The sequence below is a fragment of the Leuciscus leuciscus genome (assembly GCF_965113295.1).
Source record: "Leuciscus leuciscus genome assembly, chromosome: 2".
In the NCBI taxonomy this organism is placed as follows: Eukaryota; Metazoa; Chordata; class Actinopteri; order Cypriniformes; family Leuciscidae; genus Leuciscus; species Leuciscus leuciscus.
In genome coordinates this window covers 43,665,877-43,687,274 of record NC_138726.1, presented here as the reverse complement: position 1 = coordinate 43,687,274, position 21,398 = coordinate 43,665,877, and the positions used below count along the sequence as shown (strand labels likewise).

The 21,398-nt window shown below is 39.2% G+C and overlaps 1 protein-coding gene across 3 annotated transcripts in view; it reads left to right on the top strand.

Moving 5' to 3' along the window:
* Positions 1–21,398, top strand: part of tspan18a (tetraspanin 18a) — a 34,018-nt gene that overhangs the window by 9,225 nt on the left and 3,395 nt on the right. The window contains exons 2-4 of one of the 3 annotated variants that reach the window (XM_082150402.1): positions 3,670–3,743; positions 20,050–20,145; positions 20,611–20,805. In XM_082150402.1, coding sequence (XP_082006528.1) covers positions 20,083–20,145; positions 20,611–20,805 — 258 coding nt within the window. In that variant the 5' untranslated portion in view covers positions 3,670–3,743; positions 20,050–20,082. Of the gene's footprint in view, positions 1–3,669; positions 3,753–20,049; positions 20,146–20,610; positions 20,806–21,398 lie in introns of all 3 variants that reach the window. The other 2 variants (XM_082150401.1, XM_082150403.1) reach the window with 2 other exon arrangements.

Sequence of the window (21,398 nt, the reverse complement as noted above, 5' to 3'; positions counted from 1 at the left end):
ATAAAATTGAAACCGCTGCTAATTAAATCACAGCCTTTTGCTTTTAAAGTCCATATTGTGACTTTGATTTAGTGAATATTTAGATTAAAATTATTAGATTAATTGGTTTAACTGTGTAGTAGTTGGAATATTTGGATGGGGGAATGTAACCGCACCGGTCCTGCCAGAAGATGTTGGACATTTTTCTCCCTTTAAATCTTTGTATATTTTCATAAACCGATTTCAACAGCTGGCCCACAAGTTGATTGCCCCATAGGGAAAGCAAGGTCCTGGTGCTTTGACTTGTCCATCCTTGAATGTTTTTAAGTATCTTTTATAATAGCACACCACCCACACTGAACCACTGCAGTATCCAGTGACTTCATGTCGAAGGAATTGTTGAGCCGGTCATTGTTATTGAAACATCCAAGAGACTGATGAACTTAATCGTCAGTATAGCTACTTGTGTTTTATTTGATCAAACAAACTGTTGAGTGGATTTAGTGAATGTAAAGAGCATTGTAGGGATGCTATGTCTGAGGGAGGGGATGAAGAGAAGAATTGTGTGTATTAAGACCTCGCAGGTGTGCTAAGTTATAAAATATTACCTAGGTAAAATATACAAAAGATTTTAGGTATAAAGGTATAACAACTATTATCAGCCATGCATTCCTTCATAGGTTTGAAGATCAAAAGGTATCCCATTCCTAATACAAAAAATGATAACCTAAAAAGAGAGAATAGTCTTTTCTACAGCAAAGCTGGACAAATGTTCAATGGCCTGATTCTGTGTCTCGTCAGGAGTGTTTCTCAAACAGTAAGCTTCGGTTGTGTATGGGACCCCAGGTACTGTATAGTAGCCGAATAGCTTTGTGCTCAGTAAGTGGAAGGATATGGGTCATGATTGATTCCCTTTGCCCCAGCCATACTGGAACGGACTCCAGAGACCGATAGAGAAGCCAGGCTCCTCCGTGTTTTTGCCATGTTCTTTGAAGGTACTGCACAGAATTGAGTCCTTGGGGTATAGAGCTTGGCCTTCAGTGCTCTCCTTTCATGCCTAAGGTTTTCTCTGATAGCTGTCATCTGAAACAGCAGAAACTGAGCTTCTCAAAACCTGATCTGCATTTTACCATGTATTGCTCAGAGGGACTTGTATGGGAAAGAAAACCTTACAAGAAATATTGTGGAATCAGTTTAAAAAAAACAAAAAAAAAACTTTTCTCTACTATTTTTTTCCTTCATTGAGGTCGACCTGACCAAGGACAACTGGTTCCCAGAACAACCTTTGGGAGGCCTTCCTTAAATGCTAGATATTTAAGCTTACGTTAAAGTGCAAACAGATTCTAGTTGCAGAATAGTGTTCAGACAGCTTGAATGTCCATCAAACGACACTGAAAGGTGCTGACGTAAAGCAAAGCACACGATGTGATTCCCAGTGCACATAATATCAAACTATTGATGGGTAGGCTGCTAGTAATCTCATATATTTCTCTTTATCAGTGGAGGTAACATTTACTTCTTGCACTTTTTGCAGTTAAGCTGGTCAGAGTGGCACAGGAAGAGTCTAGAGATGAAGATGGAAAGCTGGAGGTGTTGGTTGATCCTAAACAGTGTTGTTATAGTGAACTAAAACTACTGACATATTTTATAAAATAAAATAAAAACTGAAATAAAATAAAATATAAATATTTGAAGAAAATACTTAAACTTTAAAAAAACTTGAATAAATATTGCATTGGTAAATATCTAAATAAAACTGAAATATAAAAATAAAGCTATATAGAAATATAAAAAAAAAATTAAGTTACTGACAAAACCACATAACAAAATGTAATCTAGAATTAAAATAAAAGTAAAAATATAAAAATAAAAGCTAATTAAAATTATTATTAAATACTATAATAGTACATCAATAATACTAAAATAACACTGGTCTTGAGGGCATTAGTAGAATATGAGTTGCTTTCTTTTGCACAAGGATGATTCACCTTCCTTCTATCCTATTTATCTTTACTGTCTAAAAGTTCCATTCTGGTCATTAACAGTTTGCTCTATTTGTCACATTGTTCTAGGCCATAGCCTGAATCTGTCACATGGTGTGACAGGTCATATGTTGCATAAGCAATCTAACAAGTGCCTATTTTTTTTAAAGAAACAGTTGCTTTGGAGTGTATGCCATTTTTCTGATTGTAGCACAGTACACTTCAGCATGTTCATCTCTTGTACATAAGTTAATTTTCACAAACCAAACTATAATACATTAATTCCACAATTAGTGAAATCAATGATCTCTATAAAAAATATTTTTTATTTTAGATATGGTAACGGTTTTATTAATCAATAAATTAAAATTAAATTAAAACGTACAATGACCCAAATAACTGCTTTACAGTAATATTGTTAAAGTTCCCAACCACCTGTAGTGGGGTAATGCTGTGTTTTATGCTAAAATAAAAAGTAAAATCCCAAATGCACATTATATAATGTAGTTAAATGTGTCGATTAACAGACACTCCTTAGTTGAGCTACTGACATGTAGTATTCTGCCCAGTTGAGCTGAATCAAAACAGTCTGACTCACTTTTAATATATTATGCTACTTTTTAAAATTGCCAATTGGCAGCTGGACACAAGTCTTAATAATGAGTGCTGGTTTGTTTATCACAATTGTGATGAGTTAGTCATCACACTGTGTTCCAGCCATGGTAAAGTCAATGTGCCGCTCTTTCTCAATCATCGTTTCTCACAGTTTGTGAAGCATAGCAGGCTGTGGAGCCTGCAGAATTGAACAGCTTCTGGAGGATGTAACTCCACTGTGCAACAGCTGGAAAGTTACAACAGGCAAAGATCGATATGGCTGTGGAGCAGAATTAATGTTCAGGAAAAAGCACATGTTCCTTTTTTAAGTATCTTTTATTCTATTTTTATTTTATTTTATTTTTTACAGGATATATATCTTAAGCTTGGTCTTTTGCCTCCCTATTCTGGTTCTTCTAAACATTTCATTGTAACCCAATTTGATGTGATCATGTTGACTATGTGTACCTCAGACAGTTTTCTGCAACATTTTATTGGTACTCCATTTTCCTCTCTGTTTGTATCCATGGAAACAGATGAACATTTCAGTCCCTTAGTGCCGAACTCCCCACCAAGGCTAATCTGCTCTTGACGCTCTGTGCTCAGAGGGTATAGGTTGACAAAGAGTTTTCTACAGTGCATTAAGTACCAGAGACATAAGTGGCTTATATTGTTTCAGTTGTGTGGCCTCCTGGATGATAATCAATGTGGTAATGATATTTTGTTTCTTAGAAGAATTGGTCATGTGAAGCATCCTTAAGCTTGAAGGTTAAACTGAATAAACTGATTGTGATGGCCTCTGGAGAAATGATTCTTTCTGTGAGTGCAGGCATTGTTCATATTAGCCACCAATGGTCTCAAGGTCACTGGTCAGATTATGAGCATGAGGCCTCTGTCTTAGTTTGGTGCCCTTGTTGTTGCAGAAGTGATCCTAGCAGACATCTAGCTGATCACACTTGAAGCACTAAAAGGATGCATGAATACTAATAGCAAGATGGTTTCAAGATTTGAAGAGAGTTAAGAGTATGAGGTCTCAGTAACAGTGTTTGCTTGACATGTATTTCATGCCATATGAAATAATGACTATCTTCATTTTATGCACATTTATTCACAGTCTCAGAGAAGAAGTGTGAAGCAGATTTCTGAAAAGCAGCGCTTGCCATCAGCTGGAAGGAGAGACATTTACAGGTACATATGGTATGGTGATTTTTGATCATTTTTAATCATGCCATCAAAATCTGGCTCTTGTCACTAAGGTCAGCATGAAAATGAACATTCACTTGGTTCTTAATTTTAACCTCACATTTAAACCTGTGAATACATCCTGTTTGTGTATCCCAACCACAAATGCTACAACTAGGGTTGTCAAAAGTACCGGTATGGTACCAAGTCGATTCTGACATTTTAAAAACGTAACGACACCTGCCTTTCAGCAGTACTGGAAGAATCGTGTACTGGGTTAATCTGGTACCCGCTGATAGGAAGCTGCTTTCAAATGTCCCCGTCTGTATTTGTGTGAGCACTTTGTGAAGAAGGTCAAAGGTCTCTATACAACGGGTTTTTCCAGCTTTGAGAATCACTCAAAAAATAGCTCTTTGGCTGAACATAATCCAATCATGGACAGTGGTTCCACGTGACCGAAACAAGTAAAAACCCAATAAATCTTGATTAGTTCTGTGATCTACAGAACAACAAACTAAATATAACTTTTCTTTACACATGTGATGTTCAGTGTTGGCAGTCTAGAAGTGATGCTGGTTTCATCCAGAGCACTACCATAGTGATTGCTTTATTATTAAAGCAATTTGAATTCTTGTTAGCACGTCAACCGCAAGCACTCAGAACTTCACAATGGTAACCACTAACATGACAGAAACTTTTAAATACCAACATAATAGAACATTAAACGTTAACAAGTCTTGGCATTTCCTCAACTTGCTAAAAAATGCATAAAATAACACTTTATTTCAACATTTACTCTCCCAATTCAGCCTGTGCAAAGAATGATGAGAAGTGAAAGTCCTGTTTCTGTTTGATTGGGTTACTTAATTGAAGCATGTTATTTCAAAATGAAAGCATCAAGTTAAGTCAAAGAGTAACTGTCAATTTAAGTTAACATGAAGCAATCACATTTGAACCAGAAACCTGATACAATGGTGATAAATAAAAATTAATTGTTTAAATAAACATTTCTCTGTGAAATTTTACTGGTATTGGTACAAACTACTGAAATGTTGGTTTAGTGACAACCCTTGCTACAACTATACATCTAAGTATTTATCTTTTAATAAAACCCTCATCCTCCATCGGTTGTTATTTTAATCTTGGTTTCACAGTGTTCCCCAATATAATTTGGCACTCTTTCCATCTCCCTCAACAATTTCTTGGAAAAATCAATTGTTTGTCTCTAATGCTTGTCATGCCATATTGACAGTATAATAGCAAATGCTCCTCCTTATCTTTTAAAGTTGGCATGAAACTTACCATTGTCTTTTCTTCCCTATTGTGGCGTATATCCGTGTGGAGTTGCTTCTCGGACGAGAACAAAACGTAGGGTGGGACCTGATTGGGAATTATTTGGATCGTTGTTGTTTTCTACTTGCAATCATTTTGTGTGAGTGAAAGGTTGGAGGGGAAGGATTGAAACTCATCTGGTTATTGGACAATTTATAACATTGATTTCCATGATTTCATGGTGACTGAAGGTTTTACATGCAATTTTTCCTAGTTACATACAATATGCAATGAAGTGGAATTTGCCTTGAGCCTACGATCTTGAAAACGAAAATGACAGCTAAGAGAGAACACACTCTGATCTTAATTCTGAGGAATCTGAAAAGATGTTTTCAAGGTATACTGCCATGGTTTCAGCTATCAGCAACTTCAGACATTCCAACTTCACACTGAAAGACTTTTTTTTTTTTCTAATGCTGGGTATATTGTGACTTCTTACTATATTCAGCTGCTCTTAGAATGTACAAGAATAACAAGGGTACATTTAATCTATTGATTTGTATGACATAAAATTGCCTTTTTCCTTTGTTAACAATTGTTTTGTCTATAGTGCTTTCTTCCCCTGCCTTCCTTTGCAAGTGCAAAACTTTCTCAAAACAAAGGCTCGGTCTGAAGTGTTGTAACACTCTTCTGCATTGTTTCATTCATGTTATTGTTAGTATTTAGAGCAGATGGTGCAAGAGGGTTTCATGCAGGCTATTTTCTAATGTTTTTTTTTTTTAATCAATACCTCTTCCTGCTTTGCTCTTTTTTTCTCTCTGGCTCCCTGTGTCTATCACCTTATCTCAACAGGGTGTTAACAGACATTCAATAAAGCTAATGCTAAAGGTTTTCCATCAGCCTCACAGTTTTCGTGGCTAAAAACATGTATTTTTGAGGTTCCATGCCAGAAAGTGTGTCATGGCAACCTGAAAGTTTATTAGAATGTGGACATTTTGTAAACCTAGAATTATCTTGTTTTTAAGGGAAGCAGACACCCACCCTGTCTCACATACATGTTTGTATCATTCGCAGCATGTCGTTGAAAGTATAGATGTCTTCTGGCAGATGCCTTGCTCTCAGATTGTGACTGGTATCCTCCAGAGACAGAGAAGAACAGCATAGTTCAATGTCTATCAGTTAGCAGATAGCACTCAGTTGCCTTCCAACACTAACAGCCTCCTTTCCTTTTAGAATAATTAGAGCTGGGAACATTATGGTAACACCCAGAGGATGTTAATGTTCATGCACTGTCCTTTTTGTCCTTATTACATGGTGTCTCCATTGTCATAGACACAATTAGAAATAATGAGAGAGTTTAATTTATAATGCACCTAAATTATAAGAAAACTATTTATTGTTTTTTTGTTTGTTATTATTATAATAGTTTTTTTTTTTCCAATCATATTTTAAGTTGATTTTTCCATAATTACATTATTGGCAGGTTTCTCGGGCACTAATCAAGTCTAGTCCTTGACATTTAAATGGAGAACCACCATTAAGATCTAATTTAGGAATATAAATATTTGTTTGTGTGTGCTGGGGAAATTGCTCAATAGCCTTATATTTACTTATATACTGATATTAACTTTGAAATAACCATCTCTAATGACCCGTTGCATGTGTTTTATAAAATTGTTACATTTCATAATTCCTTAATGTTTCTAAAATCCTATTAGTTGTCTGAATTTGTGTCTCATTATCTGAAATGATTCTGTCCAGAAATGATACTTGTTTAGGCCTTATATGTGCTATGCCTGGTCCTGACATGTCCACCATGTTTTGTCCCTCACAGCATCATGCTATGAACTTCTACTAAGAGGACTGTCCAATACACAGATCTCTAGTGTATTTTAGGGTCAGCGTTTTCATTTTCTTTAAAAAATAAATAAATCAGTTTTGTCTGTCTGACCTTACGTCTGAGTCAAAACACATAATTTGAAGGTCATAGCATTTTGTGTGGAACAGAGTAACGGCTCCTGAATACCAATGGGGCCATGCTAGATAAAACATCTCATACACAAAACTCAAAAATCTGTTTTCTAAATGCATCTTATTGTGAACAATTCATCCACGGATAAGTTCACTTGTTTTGAGCTTGTAATTTTTAAACAAAAAGCTACACATTTTAGGCTTCTAAAATGTCCAAATCTCTATATGCCAGACGTTTCCAATCATTTCGGATTAATCTCCACCTCTTTTTATTTTTTATTTTTTTACAATCTAATGCAAGCTCAATAATCTGTTTAACTCATTTCGTCACAATACGGAAGAAAAGATCACTTATGTTACATCGCAACTTACTTTAGTGTTGCTGTGTGAGCATTAAAAAAAGCTCTGCAAAGTTACAAAGCACTCCAAAGGGAGTTATTCTCTATATCAGTAAGCAATGTTTCTGAACTCCCTCAATTGTAGTGTTTACTTCCGGAATTGTACACTTCACAATATTCCTCATTTAAATAATTCCCACCCAAGGCATACTGTACGTATAAAACGATGAGGTCTGGTTGAGTTGCGTTAGTAGTGTGTTGAAACTCGTGGTTACGGATGGGAAGGAATGTGACATTTCCAAAACATTTCCAATCAGAACACATTGCGTTTTTCGAAAGGAAGGGCTTCATAGAGACAGGAACAAAACCAAGCATTACAGACAGACTGGGAAGAGAGGTGCTGCAACAATGTAAATTATGTGGACGAATAAGGCGTTTTTTGAACATTCAAGCATGAAAACCTATTCTAGAAGTCAAAGCTTTGTAAAAGGGCATAATATGGTACCATTAAGTACAATAATACCAGTCTATAGGTGATTTAAAAGTCTAAACTGGTAAAAAGATTCACTGTTTCTACTGTGTAAGTGGCATGAACTTTGAAACATTCTGAGCTTTATCTCCAAGGAGAGGCTGTGAGATTGATTGTCCATGATTGAAGGCGTTGGGCTGAGAAGGGAAAGACATAAATAATGGCCTGTGTTTACTGATGCATGCTATGAAAATAAATACCAGTAATGCATTAGCATGTTTTTGTGTTGCATCGTTCACAAAATGCTATCAAATGAAAAGGCAACCCCCTTTTTTTCAAAATTATTGCCTTTAAGTGTTGCCCTTTTGCTAAATACACTCCTTTGAGAAACTGAGTAGCATTCATTGACTGAGTTCTGCGCCAGAGAGTGGTTCATTAATACAGAGGTTATGATGTATGTGTTGATGCCACATGAGATGGTAAGTCAGACAGCCATTTCCCAAGGGCTTCAGTAACTGTCTAAAGAGAAGCGGCAAGTCCTATAAATTCACTTTATGTGTCTGCTTAGCATTCAGCTCACCTCGAACAGCAGCCGTTGACTCCTGCTCTTTAATATGGATCTTTCCTCCACCCTCCTCCACATTTTTTTTCTCTTTCCTAGAGCCATAAGAAGAAAATAATTTATTTTTGTATGTATTTGATATGTTATCATGCCATTCATTTGAGGTTATTTGGTGCAGTGACTTATCATCAAAGGTAAACGCAAGAGCTGTTTGACCCGAGTATCAGGTGCTTGGAAATGAAGATCTGGAAGAAAAAGAAAGACCCCTCATGGGTAAAATACAATCTTTACTAGGTCAGTCTCAGTTCAGGAATGCATGCCAAATAATATCATGGTTTTGTGAAGCGGACAAGACACAGAGAGGTCCATACATCTATTACAATAGATCTTCTTTTGACAATATAGTTAGACTTTTTATTTGGCTTATTAATATTAGTGTCTGATCATTGTGTTGCAAATCATTCAACAGTCTTTCAGTATTGTCGTTTCCACCTCCTTTTCATCATTGTGAACAATGAGGGAGGTTTTAATTTTAAAGTCTAAAGAAGTTTGGCACCATTGAAGGGTCCATTAATCAGGCTTTAACTTTGACTCATATCTCTCTTTGTATTTTTAAATGCAAAAGAGAGAAAGCTTTCAGTGCTGAAGCGTTTGAAGTTCAATATATTCCACTGAATCACCCCCATGCTGGCACAGTGATGAGAAAAGTTAAAAGCATGCTGTCTGGTTTATATCACTCAGTAGAATGCAAATCTTTTAAATGGTTGTCATTTACAATGCAATGCTATGATTTTTTTTTTTATCATAGCAAACGTTAGTCTAATAGTAGCCAGTGTAGTGCATGTTTGTAAGTCATCCAATTTCTCAGCAAATACAAAGGTCCATATAAACAGCAACAACACTTAAAGAAATAGTTCACCCAAAAATGAAAAGTCTGTCAGCATTTACTGAACCTTATGTTGTAAACATGTATGAAAAAACATAATTGGACAAGACGCTTTTCAGAATATCTCCTTTTGTGTTCCACTGGGGAAAAAAAGAAAGAAAGTCATACAGGTTTGGAGCGACTTGAGAGTGAGTAAATTATGAACTATCCCTTTAAATGACTAATGAAATAAGAAAGTGGTGCCAGAACAGTTCATATTTATTTATTCTCACTGAAGCTGCCAGTAAACATTTACACCGTTGCATCTAAATTCAGGCAATACTTTGTTCATGTGGTATTCTTTCACTGAGCTACAGATTGATTTGCTGCCAAAAGGGGCGTTGCAATTTGCGACAGGGAATCGGAGAGAAATGTCAGAGGCAGGCATTTAGTCTGACACCCTTCTTCCATTTTTAATCGGTGAATGTGACAGACCTCTGACAAAAGACAGCAAGACTTCACCAAAAGCAGTCAGTAGGCTAGGTGTGACATTCTTTACCAAAATAGAGTTGTCACCGTCAAACATGAAAATCCATCAATCAGAAACATCTTTTCCCAATGCTATTAGCCTATTTGTTAAGCAGTTTGTATTTCGCAACCAGAAGAAACCAACCAGATGGAAAGATCTTACACCAAAGCTGGATCTCATAGGTCAGCTGAGACAAACATGCACAGATGGTTTGAAGAGCAATGTCCTCACGTCATTGAGCTTGTAACGAGTGTTTACTTGCAGTGTGAGGAGTGGATGAAGAAGATCCTCCATACTGTCTGTCTCTGAGCTGTACCTCCCAGTTGGAGGCTGTCTTGTGATGGATGAGGGCAACATACTCTGTGAAAATACTCAATGTGTATTCTACGATTCTTCCAGGCAGCTGTGACAGGTTGATTTATCTAGAGGCAGAGGCAGTGTGTGATTGGTTCTCTTCTAGCTGGATGCAGAAATCATAGCTCAATCCTGCTCCACTATCTCCTCGTTCATTAACTTTCATCTACTGCTCTAACAGTGCAGTGTTTTCTCCTCTACAGTTCAAGAGGTCCCTTTGCATTAAGAAGACGGATCAGGTTATGAGTTCAGTGAGCAAAGAACAACCCAAGACCGTGAAATTTGATATTGATATTTGACTTTTAACTGAACAGAAGACAAATTACTTTTTTATTTGACAAATTGTAGAATCACTGGATTAAGAAGCACTTTAGTTCCTTTTTTATGTAGTGATTATGTAGTGATTCTTGTTTTATTTGTACCATATATATTTATAGCAAACCATATGTAACCATACCATACATATATATCTATATCTATATATATATCTATATATCTATCAGTCTGGTTTGTTTGATAATTTCTGCTTTTATCTGTTAATTTCTGTTGATAATAATTCCAAATGTCACCATGTCTTTCTTTCCTTCTTTCCTGTCTCACCACTAAGCTTTCCTGTAGCTCAGTGGTAAGAGCATTGCGTTAACAACGCAAGGTGATGGTTCGATCCCAGGGGATTGCACATAGCTTACCTATGTATAAATGTATAGGATAACACAATGTAAGTCGCTTTGGATAAAAGTGTCTGCCAAATGCATAAATGTAAATGTGTAAATGTCAATTTGGGAGTAAAACTGTTTTACTCCCAAAGGTGCTCTTACAATAAAAAATTGGACCTTACTATGCAAATTACCAATAATATTTACTTGTAATATTTTAAATTTAATGTTTTATTTTGAATACCATTTATTACAACAAAATGTTGATGTGAATATGTATCTTTAATTACAAGAAACTGTTCCCCATTAATTTCAAACTGGATATTGTTACAGAGCAGGCTCCCGCACCGCCGCCTCTTCACCACCGGAGGGAACCTTCCTCGGAATATTAACTTTACCCATTGAACTCCATTTCCCATAATACCGCTTACCTGGGACTGATTGCGTTACACACCTGCACCTCATTTACACACACTCATATAAACCACTTCCACACACACATTCAATGTGAAGTCTTGATTCTGCCCCGGCCATCATTTCTGAGTGTTTATTCCCATGTTTGATTTCTGTTATTGACCTTGGACTGTTTATCGTTTCTGATTCTCTGCTGCCTACCCTGACCTGGATTGTCTATTGATTCCTGATTCTTGCTAGTGATGGCCAAATGAAGCGTTTCGAAGCATTATTGCTTTCTGATACAATTGTGTTGAAAATGGTTCATTACTCGAAGCTTCATTCAGATAGAAATTGCAGCACCATCTCCTGGTGAAGTAAATGTAATGCAACAAAGCTGACAACCATAAAATGCAAGTAGGCTTATATGTTAACGCCCCGTTTATTACGTGTTTACCGAGGCGATCAAAGCTGAAACAGTGTTAGTGCTGTGAAACTCATTTATGTAGGTGAATTTTACAGATACTGATGAATTTCATGTGTTCACCTTGATAATAAAACATTAAGCATGATGTGTGTGTGTAATTATTTCTTTAGACAAGGACAGAAGATCAGACCAGCTTAAAAAAAGTTGGAAACCATCACAGAAATTCTAATGGTTTCTATTAAAATACCAAATAGGAACCATTGACAGAATTATTTTTTGTAGTGTGTTTGGGACATATTCCATTAGGATTTAATGCCCCCACCAATAGAACCCAACACATATCAGTAGAGACCCACAAAGACCACTATAATTCCCATTACAACCAATAAAATTCCCATGAAAACCATTAAATCCAATAGAATTTCTGTAATGGTTTCTATAGTTTTTTGTTTTGTTTTAGCAGGGCAGTATCATGTGTGAAAGCTTTATCTTGTTTAGCTGTGGGAAGCAGAACTCTATAACTTGTTAACTGGTGGGACTGATATTTTTGTATGTTGAAAAGGATGTGCTTGTGTAACTGGTTGTACTTGTATAATGTAGCAGAGGGTTTTTGAAGTTTCTGTCTTTGATGCATGTTTTTATGTAACAATGTTCATATGTTCTCTAATTAATAATAATAAAAAAAGAAATATAGCCGTCAGGTTTCAAACCTGTCAACACTGGATTGGGCTGTCAAAGCAGTCAGGTGGTTCACTACAGGAGTGAACCAGTGTGTTTGCTTCAGAAGTCATTTTCACGTGACTAGTGACGTAATGATACAAGCTCTGAAGCAGTGGTTCATTGCAAGGACCGTTCGAGTTTGAAGCAAGCTTCGGAGCGTCGGTGTCAGACGTAACATCACTAATTCTTGCTGCCTGCCTCGACCCTTGCCTGTTCACCTGGTTTGTCTCTGCCTAGCCTGCTTTGCCCTGTCTGCTGTGTTTGACCCTGCCTGTCTTGACTACTCTCTAATAAAGCTGCAAATGGATCCCACTGTCTCTGCCTCATCACAACAGAAGACTTCGCCACTTACGGATCCAGCAGCAGTCATGCAGATCACCACTGAACTATCTGCTCAAGCATCACAGTTATCTCTTCATCATCATCAGCTGAGTCGTCTTACCTCCCTCACTGAAGAACTCGTTCAAGCACTACAAGCTCTCCGAACTTCAAGCTCTCCGAACTTCAACCAGTCACGCTCCTTCGGAACAAGCACAGAGTGCATCAGCACATCCCATCAGTACTTCAATCAACACTCGTCTTGCCTTCCCGGAGAAGTATGAAGGTGATCCCACTAAATGCAAGGGGTTTCTGTTACAATGCAATCTCTATATCGATCAGCAACCTTCATTATACTCTAACGATGCCGGACGCTTCGCGTTCGTCTGTTCACTATTGACTGGAAAGGCACTTGAATGGGTCACGGCAGTTTGGAGACCAGAGGGTTCGTCATTTTCCTCAATCAGAGCATTCCTTCAACAATTCCGTAATGTTTTTGAATACTCCACAGCAGAAGGAGGTCTGGGAGAACAATTGTTAAAACTCTCTCAAGGAAGGAACACCACCGCTGATTACGCTCTCACTTTTCGCACTCTCGCTGCACAAACCAACTGGATAGAGGGTACCCTCAAAACTCTGTTCAGAAAAGGTCTCACAGTCGAACTACAGTCTGAATTGGCCTGCCGAGATGAAGGTTGGAGCCTGAATGAATACATTAATCTCACTATCCAGGTTGACAATCTCATGCGTTCTCGACGCCGAGTCAGAACACCCCTATACACCGCTCACGAATCCACTACAATGCATGAACCAATGCAGCTGGGATTTGCTCATCTTTCACCTGAAGAACGAGAGCGTCGCCAGCAGAACCGTCTTTGCCTGTACTGTGGTCAACCAGGTCACATGAAAGCTTCCTGCTCTGTTCGTCCTGTCAGCAAACCTCAATCGGTGAGTTCTCACACCAAAGAGAATTTATTCACATCCAGTATCCTGTTACCCATTCGCCTGCACATCAAAAACCGAACTGTTGTCACTACTGCCATGCTCGACTCAGGAGCCTCAGGGAACTTAATTTCTCATGAATTCACGTCATTACATCAACTAAAATTAAATCCCTGTGAGTCTTCTCTGACAGTGGAGGCGCTAGATGGCCATCCCATCGGAGGAGGAAAAGTTCATCGTTTGACTGAAGAGATCAAGATGCACGTCGGTACCCTGCACTCAGAAACCATTCAGTTTTATGTCATCCAAGCCCCTCATCACTCTATTATCCTCGGTCTACCCTGGTTACGCACCCATAATCCACACATTTCTTGGAGAGATGGCCAGATCACACAATGGGGTGAGCACTGTCATGAACACTGTCTCTCGAAAATCACTCGAGTTTCTCAACCTGTTTCCATCGTGTCCCCTCCTGATAACCAAGAAGTAAAACTACCCTCCGAATATGCAGACCTCACTGAAGTATTCAGCAAAAAGAAAGCCTCTCAACTTCCGGAACATCGCTCTGTTGACTGTGCCATCGAACTCACTCCAGGTTCCACACCACCCAAAGGTAGAATTTTTCCCCTGTCTCAACCCGAATCTAATGCCATGAAACTTTACATCCAAGAGGAACTAGCCAAGGGTTTCATTAGACCATCAACTTCTCCAGCATCCGCCGGGTTTTTCTTTGTGAAGAAAAAGGATGGAGGTTTGAGACCCTGCATTGACTATCGTGGACTGAACGACATCACTGTCAAATTTCGTTATCCTTTACCTTTGGTTCCAGCCACTCTCGAACAACTTAGACAAGCCAAATATTATACCAAGTTGGATCTTCGCAATGCATACAATTTAATTCGGAATTGTGAGGGTGACGAATGGAAGACAGCAGTAGCGGGCACTACGAATATTTGGTTATGCCCTTCGGCCTGGCTAACAGTCCTTCAGTGTTCCAATCGTTCATGAATGACGTGTTCCGGGACATGTTGGACAGATGGGTGATTGTCTACATTGACGACATCCTGGTGTACTCAAACTCCTTAGAAGAACACATTCACCATGTCAGAACGGTCCTAAAACGTCTGCTACAATACCAACTCTACGCGAAAGCAGAGAAGTGTGAATTTCATCGAACCAGCACTTCATTTCTGGGGTATGTAATCAGCCAAGAAGGGGTGGCCATGGATAAGAAGGTCAAGGCGGTACTGGAATGGCCATTACCCCAAACCATCAAAGAACTGCAACGCTTCCTAGGGTTTGCCAACTTCTACAGACGTTTCGTCAGAAATTTCAGCATCATAGCCACCCCTCTAACTACCATGACCAAATGCCACACGTCTCGTCTGACCTGGTCCCCTGAAGCTCAACAAGCCTTTTGAAAAGCTAAAGACCCAATTTACCTCCGCTCCCATTCTTCGACACCCAGATCCCACACGTCAATTCATCGTGGAGGTGGATGCCTCCAATACCGGGGTCGGAGCCATTCTGTCTCAACGCCAAGGTAACCCAGAAAAAAATGTTTCCCTGTGCCTTCTTCTCCCGAAAACTATCCTCAGCAGAAAGAAACTATGACATGGGAAACCGTGAATTGTTGGCCATGAAACTCGCCCTCGAGGAGTGGCGACACTGGCTGGAAGGTACTGCTCAACCCTTCATTGTCCTCACTGATCTTAAGAACCTTGAATACCTTCGATCAGCTAAACGTCTGAATCCTCGTCAGGCTAGATGGGCTCTATTCTTCACCAGATTTCAATTCACTGTCTCCTATCGACCAGGATCAAAGAACGTAAAAGCAGACGCTCTCTCCCGCCAAGCAGAAGAACCCACTCAACTTCTCCCCAACGACACCATCATTCCCGAGAGTCTCCTGGTAGCCCCGGTACAGTGGGACATAATCACAGAAATTGAACAGTTCAACCACCAAGCAGAACTTCCATCCAAATGCCCCGAAAATCTTCTGTACGTTCCAGAACCGTTGCGCTCAAGACTACTCAACCAAGTACATTCTGCACCCAGCTCAGGACATCCCGGAATCACGGCTACTATCCATCTACTTCAGAACCGCTTCTGGTGGTCAACTTTACAATCAGATACCATAACTCACATCAAGAACTGCATAACTTGTAATACCTCCAAGTCTTCCAGACGACTCCCAGCAGGTCTCTTAACTCCTCTGCCTTCACCTCAACGTCCCTGGTCTCACATAGCCATCGACTTCATCACAGACTTACCACCTTCACAGGGCCATACCACCATACTCACCATAGTAGATCGATTCTCCAAAGCCTGCCGGTTAATCCCTCTTCCCAAACTCCCCACTGCATTAGAGACTGCTAAATTACTCTGCAACCAGGTTTTCCGCTTCTACGGCCTTCCTGACGACATAGTCTCTGACCGAGGACCCCAATTCACTTCCCGGGTATGGACATCCTTTTTCAAACACCTCAATGTCAATATCAGCCTTACCTCTGGTTATCATCCCCAGTCCAACGGACAAACAGAACGTCTTAATGAAGATGTAATTCGCTTCCTGCGCTCCTATTGTCAACAACACCAAACCGAGTGGAGCAAAGTATCTGTTCTGGGCTGAATACGCTCAGAACTCTTTGGTCAAACCCGCTACAGGCATCACTCCTTGCAAGTGCATTCTGTTACAGAGCAGGCTCCCGCACCGCCTCCTCTTCACCACCGGAGGGAACCTTCCCCGGAATATTAATTTTACCCATTGAACTCCATTTCCCATAATACCGCTTACCTGGGACTGATTGCGTTACACACCTGCACCTCATTTACACACACTCATATAAACCACTTCCACACACATTCAATGCGAAGTCTTGATTCTGCCCCGGCCATCATTTCTGAGCGTTTATTCCCGTGTTTGATTTCTGTTATTGACCTTGGACTGTTTATCGTTTCTGATTCTCTGCTGCCTACCCTGACCTGGATTGTCTATTGATTCCTGATTCTTGCTGCCTGCCTTGACCCTTGCCTGTTCACCTGGTTTGTCTCTGCCTAGCCTGCTTTGCCCTGTCGGCTGTGTTTGACCCTGCCTGTCTTAACTACTCTCTAATAAAGCTGCAAATGGATCCCACTGTCTCTGCCTCATCACAACAGATATAACCCGGAAATTGACTGTCACAATCTGGTCCAATGATGAGGAAGACAGATCAGTTCAATAACATTAAGTATTAATTAAATAAAACAGAAACAAGTAATCCAGTGAAGAGAATGGTCAGCGTGTAAAAAACACAACAATATCGGACAAAGACTGAGACTTTAACTTAAATACAGTGTGCTCGTTAAATGAATGTCCATGTCAATTGATAGGTGGCGGGAAACTAGAACAAAGGAAACAGGTAACAATAAATGACAAACTAAAAGTCCATAAAAACTGAACATAATGGTGACAATGACTTGTTTCATTAGTTATGTTTACATTCACTAACTTTCATCATTCCGAATGAATCCAATTGAATTTCATATTCTGAAAGTTCTGTTTATATGTACCCTAAACATTGTAATCCGATTCATGTATTTGTTTACGTGTGTATTACATAATTCCGAACTGCAAAAAAACATTGCAAGACTGTCACAGCATAACTGGTGTTTTTGCCTGGATGACCGATCCTTTTCAGTACGATTGAGTCATCAATTCGTTTATTAACGGATTATTAGATTGCATGTTAACTTACCTTTGAATGAATTGTGAAGTTCGAAGCTCCCTGGTTTTCACGGTGCATAGTGGAACTTTTTAGGGAACGAACGTGTAGTACACTGGTAGGATTTCGCGATTGAGACCCTTAAAATGTCTGACTCCCTGATCAGTGCCCTGACTACTGAACTAGGGAGTTGACTGAGACGCACCCGTAGACAGTCACCCAGTGGCGCAAACAAATTTTACAGTTTTCTACCCGGAGCTGTTCACGTCCTCAGACACGGAATTATGCATTTCTATGGCAACACTATCAATGCCAAAATGAATTTGCAGCAGTCAGGTGGTACAAGTCAGAGCTCTGTAACTTATGTGCTTTGAGACATTTGTGTAATTAAAGGCCGTCTCTCGTGGCGCTTTGCAAGACTCTGCTCTGCTGTGCGCATTCATATGTTTTGGAGGAGGCGTGGCTTTTGAGAGCGCTCTGAAGGGAGGGTGGGATCTTATGCTTTCAAAGCTAGCTTACTATTGCTAACCTCTCCGAAATTGCCTACCCTACCTTTAATTGCGCAACCTCACACAATAATAACAAAATTACTGGTGTCAATGGTGACTAGATTTTAAATCATTGTTGCAAAGTAGTGTTGTGTAGAATCTGTGACCATTTTGAACGGACCCTGGAGCCCTTCAGAGGAGGTTTACACAAAGCAGCACAGATGACCAAATTAAATTAGATACATAGGGCCAGCACAAACCCTCTTTTGGCGTTAAAAAACTGACAGGATTTACTAAAGACAAGCATTGAAAAATTAGCATTGAAAAGGCGTGGACATTTATTTTTGCGGCCAACCTCATTGCATATGCATTTTGGTAGGAGTTTCCTTTTCAGATGCAAAATCTTTGGGAGGAGAGTATATAAATGAATCATGCAAGGTGATTTTCTAAGGTTTGCGCTAGTCAATTTACTGGTATTTGCATCATTATTTACCGCCCAAAAAAATCATGTCTTAAATCAGACGCTAATTTGCGCTGCTCTTGGTAGATTGCATTTGTCATCATGGAAATGATCCGGCTGCATCTGTGTTCTTTAATTTAAATCTCCACTCCCATCAGCGCTTTTGTGGAATTGCGCTCTCACGCTAATTTGCCCAGTTTAGTAAATCTGGCCCAGAGTGTAAAGAGACAAGAAAATCAACCAGGGTCCATGTAATATAACCCTTTTGCCCATTATTGGAGTTTCTGGATTGTTGTGGTTAGGTTTAAAGACCTTAGAGAAAAAGGCAGCTGTGGCTCTGTGGTAATGGCCTTGAGACTTGTGGGCTGAGCCTTCTAACCTTCTGAGGCTGGTGGTCTTAATCTAAGAAGACTGATATGGCCAACCACCCACCTTTCCACACACATACAAATAAAATTGCTCACCCAACTGCAAGTTAACCGAGTTTAGCGGGGCTCTTCTGCCAATTATAACACCTGACTGACTCGCAGTGTTGCACAGGAAATTACTTTGGGAAAACCAGGCTGGAGGGATTATTGAATTATGCCAGAACTGTTCCGTGAGAGGAGAGGTGGAATTATTTGCTGCCACGGCATCTACCGTCAGCTCCCGTGAAATCGGCCAGCTGTTAGGAGCTATTTTTACAGGGACCACAGCTGCAGAAGGCTAGCCGTGAGACTGGCTGGTCATAGCAAGCAGAAAATATGAGAGTCCCTATATTAGTATACGCACTACTTCTCCACCTGATCCCAAGGGCCAGTTTTTGAGTCAGTAGCTCAATCAAAGCTACCTGAGGGAGGTGAGCTCCGGACCCAGTGCGCTAATGAAGAACTGTACCATCATTAACCTAAATTCCCCTAATGGCCTGTAATTATAGAGAGTGCACTGCGAGGGACACTTTAGCTTTGCACGGAGGGAGCACTTACCATCAACCTTATTCCTCTAAAAAAGGAGAAAAAGCATCAAACATAATATTCCTTATCACACAGCTGAAAAGCAGGGCACTGAGTATAAATGGAGGGCAGGCTAAAAATGATCATTAATTTCAGGTAACCAAAATCTTATATGACCTCTCATTATGTTGTATTAGCACCCTCTAATAGTGTTTTTGTACAGCGTGCACCCTCTATTGTTTCATAGCGGAGCAAAGGGAAATTTGCATCATTAAAGAAGCGCAGGTGATGGAGCACCATTTGAAAACACCTGGAGCATATCAGCAGAAAAGAGCCGAGAGTGCTTGGATGAATTCAGAGAAGGTTTGGGGCACACAGCTTGCGGTCTGGAGTGCTGAGAGGACATGTTTATTTAGCTGGCTGGTGTGAAGATGAACAAATGTGCTCCAGCAGTCCTGATGGTGTTTTTTTTTTAAGCCATGCTGCCCGTTTTTAGTATTCCTCCTCCATATTTCCTTTTCGCGAACAACTCATCGCGTACGTCAAGTCAGCTTGTGACATGCATGACCAGTCGGTGTGAAATGTTTTTATTGAGAAAATGTTTTACATCCATCTTTGTGTTACATTTCCCGGAATATGATTACAGGAGATGCCAGTCATTCTGTGAACGACATAATGCAGCATTATTCATCTGGAATGCCTGAACACAATATGTCAGTCAATGTGTGTTTTGTCAGTGCCAATGTATTATTTAAGTGACTAATTCACGAAATGATCTCACTGAATGAGCTTCAAAACACAAAAGTCCAGCAGTCACTAACAACGCTGACTCATGGACTCATCTTTAAACGAAGCATGTGACTTTTGCGTCTTCAGTAATGGCTTTCTTTGTTTCTCATGATGTTTATTCAGGGGCAGGGAGAACCTTCAGCAAGAGGCACAAGTATGGAGGGGGACTGTCTAAGTTGCATCAAGTACCTCATGTTCATCTTCAACTTCTTCATTTTTGTGAGTGCTCTCTTTTACTTTCTCTTAAATGGCACATGACCTCTCAGTTATTTTTTTCGATGATTTGCTTTGGCTGGAAGTGTGTGAAGTATCTGTTTTAGAAAACAATGTCTGATGATATGCAGGTGCAGATTCCTGATAGCTTTCCTAACAAAATACGTAATTCAAAAGAGTCTGAATGATTCAAGTTGCCACTTTGAACAAATATTAATGTTACGGTATGAAAAAGTGCATTGATCTTGCGCCAACTTGTCTTCGTTTTGCTCATGAACCGCATTGCACATTCCTTTGTTTCTCAGAAGTGTTTTGTTAGCAGCCTCATGAACTTCCTACTGCCACACTAGTGCTGTGGGAAAATGCGCAGTTCCATAGAAAAGCTGAGCATCAATATAGCTATATCATAAAATCATATTTTGTGTTTAGATTGTGCAGGGGTCTTTACTAAGCCCTTTTCTCCTCCTTTAGCTTGGAGGTGCATTCCTTCTAGGGGTGGGAATCTGGGTGCTGGTGGATCCGACAGGTTTCCGGGAGATTGTGGCAGCAAACCCTCTTCTGTTTACTGGAGTCTATGCAATTTTGATCTTGGGCGGGATGCTGTTCCTACTGGGATTTCTTGGCTGCTGTGGAGCCATACGAGAAAATAAATGTCTCCTACTGTTTGTATGGGCTTTTCTTTCTTTCTAGATATAATTTATTGGTATAGGTCAATATGCAATGTGTATCAGTCAATATTGTATATTTATTGTTTAATGCTCATTTCCCACAATTGTACATTTTAGATTGCCTTTGTTGTCATCTAATGCTAACTTAAATTTAATCTAAAAAATAAATAATTTAACAAAAATTTTGTAACACTAAATGTAATCTTTAGCAAATATCCAACTAATTTTTTTTTTATACTGTTCATTATATTATTGTTGTGATGCTTAAATTCACATGCATCATTTTAAATGTTTATTTTTTTCTTTAGTGTTTTATTTTTCATTTATTTAGACAAAATAATTAACATTTTAATATCGGTGATAACGTGAAAATTGGATTATCAGTATCAGCCAAAATTATATTAATGTTCTGCATCCCTATTTAAGATTAAAAATCATTGCGTGTAACATATAAATAAATAAATAAATAAATAAATACATACATACATACATACATACATACATCAATAAATACATACATACATACACACACACACACACACACACACACATATATATATATATATATATATATATATATATGATAATTAT